The sequence below is a fragment of the Leptopilina heterotoma genome, unplaced genomic scaffold (genome assembly GCF_015476425.1).
Source record: "Leptopilina heterotoma isolate Lh14 unplaced genomic scaffold, ASM1547642v1 Lhet_14, whole genome shotgun sequence".
Lineage (NCBI taxonomy): Eukaryota > Metazoa > Arthropoda > Insecta > Hymenoptera > Figitidae > Leptopilina > Leptopilina heterotoma.
In genome coordinates this window covers 1,272,742-1,288,173 of record NW_025110859.1, presented here as the reverse complement: position 1 = coordinate 1,288,173, position 15,432 = coordinate 1,272,742, and the positions used below count along the sequence as shown (strand labels likewise).

The following is a 15,432-nucleotide window of genomic DNA, read 5'->3' as shown; positions in this document are numbered from 1 at the left end:
GGTTGAGTTCATTAAAGGGTAAATTTAATTTTTAATTACAAATTACAGATCTGCAATATTTTTCATTTTTCGATAATATTTTGTAAAAAAAATTACAATGAATTAATAAAATTAAATTGCACAATTGCTTAAATATAAGCATCATATAAATTAAATTAACCCTTTTTTTAAATCAACGTGAATTAAGACTATGTTTGACAAACAATTGAATAGACACCATAGCACAATCTTTTCATTAAAAAGACTAAAATTTTGTTAAATATTATGTTTTTTCAAATTGAAATTATGCAGATTTTTGTTCTTTACTTTTAAACAAAATTAGAAAATTGTTAAACAACTGTGATTAAGAAATAGAAAATTTATTTGTTTTGAATTATTTTTGTTTATGAATCACAATTTTTTTAACAAAATTATTATTTTGTTTTAGAAAAAGAAGAAAAATATTTGCACAATTTCTATTTTTAACCTTATTTTTGGAAGAGGATTTTCCACAGGAATTAAGACATTAAAAAATTTCAAATTCAAACCTTCTTTAAATTAAACAACTTATAAAAGTATTCTTATAATAATTATAATTATTATTATTATTATTATTATTATTATTATTATTATTATTATTATTATTATTATTATTATTATTATTATTATTATTATTATTATTATTATTATTATTATTATTATTATTATAATTATAATATGTAATTAACCCTAGAAGGAGTAACTGGGGTGTCTGGACACCCCAAGCAAAATTCAAAGTATTCCCATGGCTTAACCAATAATTTTTTACGCTCAAAACTCGTTGATAATTTAGTTTGAACCTCTATCTTTTGACACCTGTATGTGCCGCCAAAATTTTTGCTCTAGGAAGAGCTCTATTTCCTGTTAAAATACGTCTGGGGTGTCTGGACACCCCAGTTACTCCCTAACGTTAGAAAAATTGTCAAGATAAGTAAATTCAAATTTTTTTTAAAAAATGGTTTTTAATCAGTTAAAATCATCTGATAAAGTATAAATTGATAGGTTATGCATGAAAAAGTTGTATTTTATAAAAAAGAAACATTTTTATACAAAAATTCTATTTTTATGAAAAATATATTGTTAATAATATTTTAACATATATACACTGCAAAAATAAGTGTCTTATTTGATATCTTAAAATAAGATGTAAGATGGAAAAATGGTATCTTACATCTTAAAATAAGATGTTTTCTAAAGTATCTTACTGATTTTTAAGATGTTTTATACGTCTTAGATATTTCTTCTATCTTAAAAAAGTAAGATACTTCTGTAAGTTTTTTAAAGTATCTTAAATTAAGATGTTTCTGTCTCAATAAGATGTTTAGCGATAAGATACTTGTGAATTGTAAGATGCGAAAAAATTTTAAGTTACTAAAAACTAAGATACATAAAATGTCTTACATATAAGCCCATAGTTAACCTCAAAACTTTTTTCCCGAAAAATATGCTGAAAATATGTACGAAGATGCTTTTAGTATCTTAAATTAAGATATTTTAAATGACTAAAAAGTGACTACAATAACATCTTAGAAATGACTACCAAAACATCTTAAATAAGATACTTCTTTTTGCAGTGTATTAGAGGTATTAAGAATTGTTAATTAAAACTTTGGTTAAATATTAATTTACAGAATCATTTCATAAGTTATTAATTTTAATATATTCAGATATATTAAGTTTGTAAAATTTTAAATTTATAACACCATTTTTAGTAAATATTAATTGTTTAAGTCCATTTTATAGTTCATTTTTATGATTTTCACTATTCGTCAATTGTCTTTAATTTCTTTCACTTCAGATGTTCAAATAATTATGTTTTTTGAAAGTAATACAAAAACTAATTTTTTCCCCTAACAGTGTATCTATTTAACTTTAAAAACCTAAAATAGTTTTTAAATTAGTCAAATTTTTAAGAAACTACAACGTTTTTTGTGAAAAAAGTCAGTTTTGCAATTTTTTGGTGTTTTTTTGGGTTTTTTTAAAATTTTTTTTATTTATCAAAATATGAATAATATTATTGTATTCCTTACTAAAAAACTAATCAATTCATTATAATAAATTTTTTTACGTCAAATAGAAACCTTATAAAACAAGTTTAAAGCGTGGGGTGTCGGGACACCCCAGTTACTCCTTAGAGGGTGAGTAAATTAACGTACTCCTTCTAGGGTTAAAGATGACCGAGAGATAAAATCATTATTTCATATTATCAGAATATTGTTACTGTAACTTCATCAAAATTATTTTCATCATTTTAATTCAATTATTATTTTCTAGAATTTTAAATTATTTTTTATGAAAATAATAATTGAATTCCTTAAAAAAATTTTATTATTTATGAAAATAATATTGAATGTTTGCATATACAATTTTATAAAAAATTTTTTTAAATAATTGATTTCTTTTTGGGAAATTTTATTAAAATAGTAGATATTGAAAATAATTGAAATTAGAAAAATTTTTGAAAATAATTAAAATTAGGACAAGAATTTTTTTGACAAAAAAATGGAAAAAAAAATGAAAAAAATGAAATTATGAAAATAATTGAACTTTGGAGAAGAATTTTGATATTTATAAAGATAATTGGGATTTTTACGAAAAAGTTTATCAAATTTTAAACATAGTTGCATTTTATAAGAAGAATTTTTGTTGTAAATAATTGAATTTCTGCAATTATTTGTAATTTTTCCAAAATTGAATTTTTTTAGTGTTTTCAACAAAAATTTAAATTAGAAAATTTTCAAATTCTATTATTTTTAAAATTGCTAATTTTATTTAAAAAAAAGGTAGCAAGAAGTTAGCCGCGCGCTTTAGCGCGCGAATTGTTGCTAGTTGTATTTGAACCAATAACTTCAGTATTTGTAGCAATCATCATTTAATTGAATTATTTTATGCAAATAAATATTGATTCATGTCTTTTGTTACACTGAAAATAATTTCTATTCCGAAAACAACAAGGTGGCTATAGTTGAAACTTGTTAGAGACAAATAGTTAAAATAGCAAGGAAAGAAAAATATGTTTAACCATGTATTTTTGTTCAAAAAACTAAATATTTGATTATGTTGACTAAATAATTTGTTTTAGTAATTTGATTAGCACAAATAAAATTGGTTAAATTAACTAGAACTCTGGTTAATCTAACTAGAATTACAATGTTGAATATATCTTAACCATAACTGTAGTTAAAAGAACCATAATTCTAGTTAAAATATCCAGAATTTATTTTCAATTTGTCTTTAAAAGTTATTAATACTGAAAGTATGCACTTCTTTAAATTCTTTTTCATTGTTGCCTTACCCAATAAACTTTGTGCACACAATTGATTAATAGTGACCCATACATACCATTATTCCGCACCTACCTCTCAATATATACCCCTGAATTCAATAAAAAAAAGTTACGAGTGACTGTTGTCTACATGTTTATATTTGTTAACTGCCTTTTCACTTTGAAGAAACGTTCCTGTACCGTTTCATAATCCCACGCAAAAACACTTATCCCATTACCTACTCAAGTGCGCGAAGGAACAACTGTAAGAATTTCCTCGACATTAATTCTCAATATTTTTATACCATCTACTCTCCGATGTTCTTAAAAACTTTCCCCAAAACTCAAATATAACTTGACTCAACTAAACTTAAACAAACAAAAATAAAAATATTTGTTTGGACGCAAAAGTTAAGAATACCTGTTTTAGAACTTCTATTATGTATATATAACCTAACCAGTTTATAGAATCAGTTAACTAGTTTATAGTAATTTAGCTACTGAATAGATTCGCTATAATTATCATTTAAAAACAAATTTGCATTGTTAAAAAAGAAAAAAATAGTAATAGGACATGTATGCATATGAGATGAACTGACGGGGCTTTTTTCTGTTATATCAGTTACAGGTCAGTGGACAATTGCTGGACACAGAATTCCAACCAACAGTGACGGCAACATGTAAAGCTGGTCACATGACCATTCATGTAAATCTAAATCAGAGTTTTGTGGGTGCTGTTCATGCTCGAGATTTTCGAACACCACAATGTATGGTTCCAGGAAATGGTTCGAGTCACGCCACTCTTGGAATAAATCTTTTTGCCAGTAAAGGTTCGCCAGATTATTGTGGCGTACTTGTTAATAATGTACGTATAATGACGAGTTTACTACATGAATCATCACTGCATAAATTATCTCATCTCACTCTCTTTTGAAATAAAATCTTCTAGTCCAAAAAAGGGAACATTTTTCAAAACATTCACGCAACTATTGCACATATGATCAATATTATAAGAATCTTTTCAACAGAGAAACAAAATATTATCTAAAAAGTTACGAAAGAATTTAATTTCAGCATACTGAAGAACGATCTGTACCAATAGCAGTAAGAATACATGGGACATTAGAATTGGCAGATGACAAATTCTACGTGATAACTTGCGGCAAGGCAGGATTTAAAAATGCCAAGTGAGTCTTTTTTTTGTCATTGTTGTAAAATTGTAAAATATTTTATTCACTTTTGTTGATGACAAAAGTAAATAGAACGTAAAGTAACTGGACATTTAGAACGAAAAAGAATAAGAAATAAAGTAAATTGATAGTTTTGTAGCACAAAACCCATCAATATAATTTCCAATGAATAAGAAATGAATCACTAACATCTTTCTATTCCTTTTAATGATCCCTCGACCGCTTATTCACATTCTCGCGATCAGAGACTCTCGGGAATTAAGTACATATCTATATCTATACATGTGTGTACTATATACTATATGAAACGATGCTCGGAAAGTATCTTGTGTCTACATACACACAAATAGATTTATGGCGAATTATTTTCTCTATGCAGGTTACCGATGCGTAAACCTCTGAGTAAACAGCTAACACATATCGCGAATAGAAAACGATGATTCTGCGAGAGCGCTCTGTTCCTATTCACTGACTCTTCTCTCAGAAAATCCAAAATTCTAAAGATACTTGGAATTTTCATACTCCCATATGTATATATATATGCATACAATTATAAATGTATTTTACTTTGAGTGCGTACGCATTTAGCCATTTGCTGCATTCCAATTTTGTATAAAATAGTTAAATACCTCCCTAATTATTATTTCATTTTATTTTACTTTCATTTCATTGATATTTTTTACAATTGTATATACAAGTCTCACTGAATAATTTTAATTGTTTCCCTATGTACAATATTATCGCACATACAATTCGGCTTTATTTTTACTATAGTTTCATTTCAATAAATTATCCAAGAACAAAGATTTAAAAAATTACAAAAAGGAAATGAATCAGGGTGCCTAAAGCAAGGAATGAGAAAAAAATTCCTTGACTTTTCTTTCTTGGGACACATGGTTATTCTGACCCCACGTTTTTTTACGAAAATCTTTTTATCTATTGTTTAATATTTTTATAAGGATTTTAAAGTAGATAGACTTATTTTACAGAGTTTAAACTATATTTCAAAAAATTCTTCAGTTTGATCAGATGAACAGTTCAAAATTCGTTGAGTTGTTTTTGTCGCAGTATAACTGACGCACAGCAATTATCACAGACGCGCAGTAATAAACGCTTTTCATATTCTTTTTAATTAAATTTGTTTAAATTCTCTACTTTTATAAAGCATTAATTTTTATAAAAATTTCTTTAATATAAGTTTAAAAAATTTTAAGTTGAATTCCTTCAGCATAAATACTTTTTAACAAATTGTGTGCAATTTTAACGCTACAGTGGGCTAAAATAACTCTAAAGTGTATTATGTATTAGGGGTCGTTCACAAACTACATCACACTCCTAGGGGTAGGGGGGTGTCAAGCTCTGTGTGACGAAGCGTGAAAAAATTTTTTTTGTATGTAAAAAATGTTACGAAGGGGGGGGGGGGGAGGTAAAAATCAGTCTGAGAAAGCATGACGTAGTTTGTAAATGACCCCTTAGGTGTTAAAAAACACAAGAATTTTGTTAAAATAACATATGTATATCGTCTAAAAACTACACTCAATAAAAATTCATTTTTTTTCTATGATGCCGTAGTTATCGTATAAATATCAATATCAAGACGTAACAAAATTTATTACTCTGAAAATTTAAGATTTTAAATTTGTAAATAGTAAAAGTAACTGCATTTTTTTCTTCCTGTACATTTTTTTTATAAAACCGTATTCAATTAAAAATTTTGTATAGTAACAAAATTTTTCTATTTATTTAATTTAAAATCAGCTGTTATAATTAATTATAGTAATTAATATTCATGGGAAAATTGAATATAAAAAAAAATGTTTAGTTAATCACTGCTATAGAATAAACGAACCCGATGATAATTATCTTAAAATTTTATTTCAAGATTAAAATAAATAGTGACGATAAATATTGTGAAGTACTAATAGATGATGATTTTTAGAAACGAGACTTCTTTGGTGTCTCTACGACTTCTGGATGGAACTCGTCGGATTCAGACTGCCTATATCGGTCAGAATTACACTCTCCAAGCAGAAATCTCACGACCCGATGGTAATTTCATTTCATTTATTGTACAAATTATTTTTTATAAAAAATTTTTCAATTTTCTCCACTTTCAATATTTTAATATAGTGTAAAATTTTATTAATACGCAAAGTAGTATAAATATTCCACAGGAATATTCGAATTTATCGAAATAGCGTTTTAAACGTTTCTTTTGAAAAATTGAAGGATAAAATTCAATGTATATTAGCCAACTAGACGTTTTATTTGGTTTTAAATGATATTTTTATTCAAAACGAATAAATAGTTTAGTAGCCTCTAAGGCAAATATAATATATCTACTAAGAATTATCTTGCACCAAAAACTGAATAAGAATGATCTTGCATTTGTTTTTCTATAAGCATTATATGAACGGGAGGCGTCGATTTATGCATGTGTAAAATGTATATTTTTTAATAAATGTTTATAATAAAATTTTAGTTTTTGATGAGGACGGCTATGCCGTTGAAACGTAAAAATTATAAAATTGGTATATTTTTTCTTAACCTGACTCAGGGTGATCGATAATTTCAACTCTATTATTAAAATTTTGCCGAGTGATAGTTTCAATCATTAATTAATTTATTATTTTTGCTTAGTGCAATAAAATTAGTATTAAGAGTACTTTGTACGAAAAGGCATAGTCCCGTTTACTACTAAAGTAAATAAATAAATAAATTTATACATTTTGATTATTCTATCAAATTTCGCAATAAATTATTGACGAAAAAATGGAGCAATAAGAATTGAGAGAAATATAACTGTAAAATTAACAGTAACCACGGTATATTATTTGGAAAAACTATACATGCATATATACATGCACAGGAAAAAAAAAGTCTGACTCCGTTTACACCTTAAATTCAGCCCATGTATTTCACATAAGTCTGTCCTTGTTTAATGGGGCTGACTCCGTTTACACCTTAAATTCAGCCTCGAAAACAGGCTAAAAGTAAAACTTTTTTTTTAGTGTGTGTTTAGAACAGCTGGAGCAGAAGCTGCAATCCAACCCGCAGCTTCTTTCTTCTTTTTTCGCATATATTAAATTAACCAAGTGCATAATATACTTTCTCACTTCTCTCTCTCAATATAATATACTTTATAGAGAGAGAGGGGAGTAATTTTATATTGTGTCTTGAATTTTATTTTACATTACAGGAATGCACGGTATACGCGTCAAGAATTGTTTTGCTTTCAACAAAAAGAACGATTCCCAAGGTCTGCTAGACGATAAAGGGTATGTCAATCTTTAAATTCTGTATAATTAACATTCAATATAAACTGGAATGTACTTTCAAAAAGGACAAATATTTATTGTGCAGAAGTATTTAATATATTAAATTAATGTAATTAGACAGAAAAATAATTACCAGTAAAATGCGAGAGCATTAAATACAAATGGTATGACAAAAAGTAAAATGAAGACAATATTTATATTCTCTTAAATCTGGAGAATTTTATCGAGAATTATTGGACTTTAACTGTTTCCTACAAAGAATGTTGTTTGTTAATTTTATATGCATCCGTGAAATATTTTACTTGGCAAATGTATATTATTTAATTGGATTAATAATAGAAAGAGAGAAAAGATATACAAACATTTTTTCAATTTATTTTAAACTTTTTCCTTAATTTTTCTTTAGTTGATTCTTTCCAATCCTAGTTTCTTTCTACTTTAAATATCTATTTAAAACCGATAGGAAATAAGATAAATTATATTATTTATTTAAAAATTATTTGATTCAAGTAAATATTTATTTGTTAATAGTCAAGTAATCGGCTGTTTGAATCAAATAACTTTTTTCAATGTACAAAATTTAATAATTACGTTGGTGATGTTTACAACATTTATAATCAACAGTAGAAAAAATATTTTTCTCTTCAAATGTTTGGCTAAATAATTTTCTGTATAACAATATTTCTTCATCATTTCTCTAAATTTGAATCGGCGAAAAATATACCACTGATTTCAATTAGTGTATATTCGCTGAGAAATTAGTGAAATTTCACTGATTTAGAATGGACAATTGAGGCTCCGGATCTTAAAAGGGCACTTTCCGCATAGACTTTACATGGTGAAAGTGCTCTTTTAAGATCCGGAGCCTCAATTCACAAAATAAAAATTTGTAAACAAATATTGCTTCTTGTATAAAAAATATTTTTTCTTTCTATCTTTGGATCATAAACGTTGTGAACTACCACCACGTTCGTAATTGCAAATACTACTAGTGCAAATTTTTATTTTACAAAAATGCTAAGAAAATTTTACATCACTGTCATACCAAAATGCAGAAAAGTTAATTTATATTCTTTTAAAGAATCGAATTATTCAATATACATATGTATATCATTTATAATCTATGTTAATCAGATTTGCGCAACTAAACTCTTCTGAATTTTTTTTTAATTTATAGGTGTCCAATAATAGAGAAAAAGCAGGTGATGACGAAATTTATATATGATCGAAACACGGGTTTTGCCGAAGCAACCTTGTTCTCAATGTTCAGATTTCCAGACAGTAGTACCCAAGTTCATTTTCAATGCGACATCGCAGTATGCAAAGGTTAGTCAAGTTATACAATATTCATCATATTCAAAAAAAGTTATATTATCGCATAACTTAAGACAATACTTATTACTATGTGTTAATTTCAATGTACATGTACTAATTTTTATTCATGGATAGAATGCGCGCAATGAAAGTTTATAATACCTACTACCGGCGGGAAAAGAATGCGAGATTTTAATGAGAGGAGGATAAGATAATCAATTTTCCTATCACTACTTGCAATTTATAATGTAATTTAATACTCATTTATTAAAAGTGAAAAATATTATGTAATTTTTAATAACATTATAATGTATTATTAAAAAATTGCACAATTCATTTCTCACTAAATTGGAAAAAAAGAGATACGCTATAATCAGAAAAATTGTGATCGAATGAATAACTTTTCTACAATATATTGTAAAATAATATTTATGAAGCGTGTTATACTCCTTTTATGGTAAACCGACATTTTAGTCAAGAATTTTTATTCAATCGATTGGGAATTTAACACAAATTTCAAATATTTAATCCGAATGTTTTACATAAAAAAATTAAATGAATCGCATTACTAAGAAAATTTTTTTTAATACAAAAACATGCAGGGTCAGAATTTCCCAAACGGATCACCTGAAACTAAAAAATTTTCTTTTTGCATCAAAATATTTTTTTTGACTCTTAATATATGGTTAAGAAGAATCCCTGAAAATATTAAGCCAAAAAACAAATTTTTATAAAAGTTATTAACAATTAGATTTTTTAGTACTGCTAAATTAAAAAATTTTTTTCTCGAGTTCCAATTGACAAATTTAAAATATGGGTTTTTTTCGTCTTGAATTTCACTATTTAAATATATTTTTTGTTTTTAAATTTTTTTATTTTTTATATGGTAAGGGGTCCCAAGGTGGCCACCCATCTTTTGAACGACTGTAATTCCTAAACGGTATTATATAACATAATTAATAATTATATGTCCTCCCTGGTAAAAATTTCGGACTAATTCCGGATTAAATACGGACAGATTATTACGGATTAGTCCGAAAATTGTACGAAAAAGGTCCGAAAATGATCCGCGTTATTCTGATATTAATCCGAACGAAAACCTGAATTCGAAAACACTCCGGAGTAATCCTGAATGTCTACGAATTCAGTCCGTAATTAGTCCGCTTCAATTTGGAATTAGTGTGGTAAAATCCTATTCTAAAACAAATACGAAACAATCCGAAATATGTATGCTATGAATCCGGAAATAGTCGGACACCCGAATCATATTATATCCCTGGCAAAAATTTCGGACTAATCTGGATTAAATCCGGACATATTATTGTTGATTAGGACGATAATTATACGAAAAATATCCGAAAATGATCCGCATTAATTTAACGTTAATCCGAGCGAAATTATGTATCCTAAATCAGTCTGGAATAATCATGAATGTCTATGAATTAAGTCTGTAATTATTACGCAACAATCCGAAATTATGTCCGTTGAAAAATTCATCTAAAATAAATACGGAATAATGCGAAATCAATATGTAAAGAATACGAAATCAGTCGGCAATAATCCGAAAGTAATCTAGTTAAAAGATTTAATCCGAAACAAGTATGGAACAATTCAAAATCTGTATGCAAAGATTTTGGTATAATATTGAATTTGTATATTAAGAACAATTTGTATTAAATTCAGATAAATTTAAACTATAAATATATTTTCGTATGGCATATAAACCTGACCATAACCAGATTAATTCCGAAATTAATCGGACTAATTTCACATTTGCAAGTTGCATATTATCAGACTAACTTCGGACTAAATCGGACTAATTACGAATTCAATAGTTATAAAAAAACTGTATTCAGGGTCAAAAACTCCACAATAAACCGTACTTTTGCGGACAAATTCCGGATTAGTCCGAAATCGGTCCGACTTTTTGTTCAGGGTATTTACTTATGATAGATAAAATATTTACTTCTGCAGTCAATTTGTTTTTACAAATTTACTAGTATTATTAGTTATCTTTTTTTAATATTATAATTAACACTGATGTGTTAGTTTTTTGTAATTTCTTTTCGTGGCACTTCATAAATTCTATTATGAATTTGAAATCCTATGCGAGCGTGGTATAGTGGTTAGTGTATTCGATTTCAGTGCGCGTTAGAATGTTAGATAGGTGTAGGTTCGAATCCCCAAGCGTTAGAAATTTTAAGTTAAAAATGTAAATAAAATTGCGATAGGTATATCGAAAAATATGTTGAATGTACCATAAAGTAATGATAATTAATAATTATGTGTAATAATAATTTTTTTTTATTAACATTCACTAAATTGTCCAGTCTAATTTTTGACTGTTTCGGACTAATTCCGGATTTAGTAGTTAAAATTAACTGATTAATTTCGGACTTCATCCGACCAACTCCGGATTTACTTGTTCACAAACCGTATAGAGTTAAAATTTATCCGGATTAATTTCGGGTGACAAAAACCTGACCATAAACCGCACTGTTTCGGACAAATTTCGGATTAGTCCGAAATCTGTCCGGTTTTTTAACCAGGGCTGAAACTGTATCTCCTTAGCTAAATTTTTAGCAAAAAAAATTGTTTATTTTACTAAGGAAAATAAAACTTGGACGAGTTTGGAAAAACAGCTAAAATTTTGCTTAAAAAAAGTAGCCCCAAGGTAGCCATATTCCTTAAACGTCTCCGAGTGTAAAACCGTTTTGAAAAAATGAGCCTCAATTAGAAAAAAGTTATTAATTAAAAACTGCAGCTGTGTAGAGCTTTCATGACGTTAAACTCGCCCCGCGCACATTTGCATTTTTTACAATTTCCAACTTTAACGAGGTTTTTAGAATAGTATTCGAATTTAAAGATTTTTTCCATAATAATTTCTTAAAAGTATACTTAATTCTGCGTAAAATGAGCATTTTTTGAAAACATTTTAATACAAATTGAGGGAGATACGTGAAATTAAAGATTTTAGAATTTTTTCACTAAATTTACAAATATTTCAAATTTGTTGTGGAATTTACATCAGGGCACTTTAAATTTTGTTTTCACTTTTAATTGATTAACTAAAACGGCATGCATGTCAAACTTGTTTTTGATAGATTTAAATAAAGACTGAGTCCGTATTTAGAGTGTGGGTTTGGTTAAATTTTAACTTTTCTGTATTTATATTGTTTAAGTGTGTCAGTGTTTTTCAAACATTATTTAAGATTCAAATCTATTCTAGAATCTTTAAATAAAGAATAACAGATAATTATTTGACAATTTATATAAGAATCCCTTAAAATTTAGTAAAATATAAATTTGAACTTCTACCACATTTTTTAATTATTTTTTATTGTCGAACTTTTTATATGCTTTTTTCGCAATACTGAACAATTTTATTAATTTTGATAATATAGAATAGATTTTAATCCTAAATAATGTTTGAAAAACATTGACACACTTAAACAATATACATATAGAAAAGTTAAAATTTAACCGAACCCCCCCTCCTACACACTAAAAAAAAAGTTTTACTTTCAGCTTGTTTTCGAGGCTGAATTTAAGGTGTAAACGGAGTCAGCCCCGTTAAACAAGGACAGACTTATGTGAAATATATGGGCTGAATTTACGTTGTAAACAGAGTCAGACTTTTTTTTCCTGTGTAAATACGGACTCAATCATTATTTAAATCTATCAAAAACAGTTTGATATGCATGCCTGTTTAGTTCATCAATCAAATTAAATTCAGTGAAAACATAAAGTGCCCTGATGTAAATTCCACAACAAATTTGAAATATTTGTAAATTTAGCGAAAAAATTCTAAAATCTTTAATTTCACGTATCTCCCTCAATTTGTATTAAAATGTTTTCAAAAAATGCTCATTTTACGCAGAATTAAGTATACTTTTAAGAAATTATTATGGAAAAAATCTTTAAATTCGAATACTATTCTAAAAACTTCGTTAAAGTTGGAAAAATGGAATGAAAATCGATAAATCGCAAATATTTTCAACCGCGGTTTTGTGTTGATAATTCATCTGCACAAATTTATATTCTGTTTAATTTTGTACGCATTTTAATTCTGATAGGGTTATACTTAGAATTGAAAACAATTTAATTCTGTTCAAAACCATAAAATTTGTAATGATTTTAATTCCACGTTTGTCATAAATATTTGCTGACACTTTTAATAAGAAATAAATAAAATTCCAAAATTCACAATGCTTTTAATTCCAAACCAATGTCATTTTTGAAATTTTGTGTAAACATTTTAATCTGTATTTTAATCAACCTCTTCTTATCGAGGAGATTTTTTAAATAAAATACAAATTAAAAGTTGTAACAAAAATATTGGTGTTCATTTGAACATTTGATAGGTTCATAAATTCTCGAAAAAGTCGAGCATGAAACTTAAAATAACAAATAAAACAGTTAAATTTTATATTTTCATCTCACTTCTATTATGAAGGGAGAAGAAAAAACAAATGACATCTATTTGCTCGAATATATCACTGGAAAAGTGATTTAAATTTTTTTTTAATTTCTTAAAATTCGATAAACTAAAAATTCAAGATTCGCATATTCATTCATGCGTCCCAAAAGAGATTGTTAATCTTTCTAATCGGAAGTGACTGAAAGTGAATCCAAATCCCACAATCGCGCTCCAAATCAGACATCGCCCCATCGATATAGCAATCTCTAACAGAGAGCGCATGAATGTCGATTTTGAAAAATGCAACTCTCTTTTATTGTCGTCTTTGTCGTGTTTTAACAGTCTTATCGTATATAGGACTATACAGTATTGTATTCAGAATTGAATACACACTGTTGCAGATAGCGTATATAATAAAACTGGTCTCTGCAGAGGTTATACCATCTTGTGGCACTGCTTGTGTCTAAGAAAAGCCGGTCCGAGATTCTGTATAGAAGCAGACATTAATTTCTACCTATCGGATTTTGTTAAAACAAGTTTCAGCTGGGGGTAGAAATTGACCTTGCTTACACCACAAGCAACAAACATTCTCTCTATCTTTTTCTTTCACATAGATACACACTCGTATATACATAGAACCAAATCCAAGTTCACCATCTTTCTTGGCGAGCTTTTTACACATATACGTTTCACTTTATACCCTATGCGTGCAAACAAGTGATCAAATTATTCCTAGACATATATCTTACACGTTTAAGATTATTACACTGTATATTTTATATTAATATTTTTCCCTTGCAATTTTTTTCTACAATTATGATAACATACATTTTAACCCATAGAATCTACTACCGGCACTATTTATTTTTCTCTCTTGAAAAACACGCACTTGCTTTTCATTCAAAAGTTTAAAAATAATAATTTTTTAATAAATCCCTCAAAGGAATATTTCAATATCATAAAAAGGAGTTATGAGAATAAGAAAATGTTGAAGAATTTTGATAAAAGAGGCATTTTCCTCACGTTTTTGAAGAATATTTCTCTTTTTTTCGGTGAGAAAAATATTTATGTGGTTGTAAAAGCAATAGACTTCTATGTACTTGTAAGAAATGAAAAATGACGAGTGTACATTCCAAGGTTACAAAAGAGGTTGGTTACAAAAGCCCTTGGTAAATAAAATTTATGCCTGTCTGACCTTCAAACGCCATAAGATATGAATATTACATTCACAATTATTATGTCAATGACCCCTAATTTTTAAAATCATTTCCTTCTATTCAAATTTCTAAAATTTCTATTTATAAGAATACACTGCAGGAGAATTAAATTCCAAAAAGGGGGATTTAAATCCTCTGACTGCGCATGTAGAATACAATATGAAAAAAACCGAATTGAAGTTTTTTTGACAGCATGAAATACAACTATAATTCAAAGGGACTTTTCTCAACATTAATATTTCTCAATTGATTGTTTTAAATGCAGGAACTTGCTCAACACCCGTTTGCGAAGGAGATGATGACTTTTTAATAAAAGGATTCAGCAAAGGACAAACAACTGCAGACGAAGAAGCAGTCCTCGTCGCAAGTACGAGTGTCTTTGTCCTTGAACCTGGAGAACCACCTGGTGAGATTTTAATTTTTCTATATATTCATATGCATAAAAATATTTACATATGCAAACAAGTCTAAAAATGCAACTCCTAAAAATTTTGTACTAACAGTAATTTTTAATTCACGGACAGGACTGTTTCTCTTAGACAAATCCAAATATACTTTAAAAAATAATGAACCGATAAAAGACGGAATAAATTTTAAAAACCTATATACTAGCAACTGAAAATACCTTCTCGGTTTGTTTACCCATGGCGTAATATAGACAAATTCAAAAATGTCCGATTCATTTTAAATTAGATTTAAAATATCAAATTACGGGTATTTGTATAGAAAG

General features: G+C 27.3%; 1 protein-coding gene across 1 annotated transcript in view; it reads left to right on the top strand.

Annotated features, from left to right (window-relative positions):
• LOC122497890 overlaps nt 1-15,432 on the top strand; it is a 58,954-nt gene that overhangs the window by 25,484 nt on the left and 18,038 nt on the right. Inside the window, exons 2-7 of the mRNA XM_043605275.1 lie at nt 3,906-4,148; nt 4,358-4,470; nt 6,413-6,522; nt 7,673-7,751; nt 8,929-9,077; nt 14,968-15,108. Coding sequence (XP_043461210.1) covers nt 3,906-4,148; nt 4,358-4,470; nt 6,413-6,522; nt 7,673-7,751; nt 8,929-9,077; nt 14,968-15,108 — 835 coding nt within the window. The remainder of the gene's footprint in view (nt 1-3,905; nt 4,149-4,357; nt 4,471-6,412; nt 6,523-7,672; nt 7,752-8,928; nt 9,078-14,967; nt 15,109-15,432) is intronic.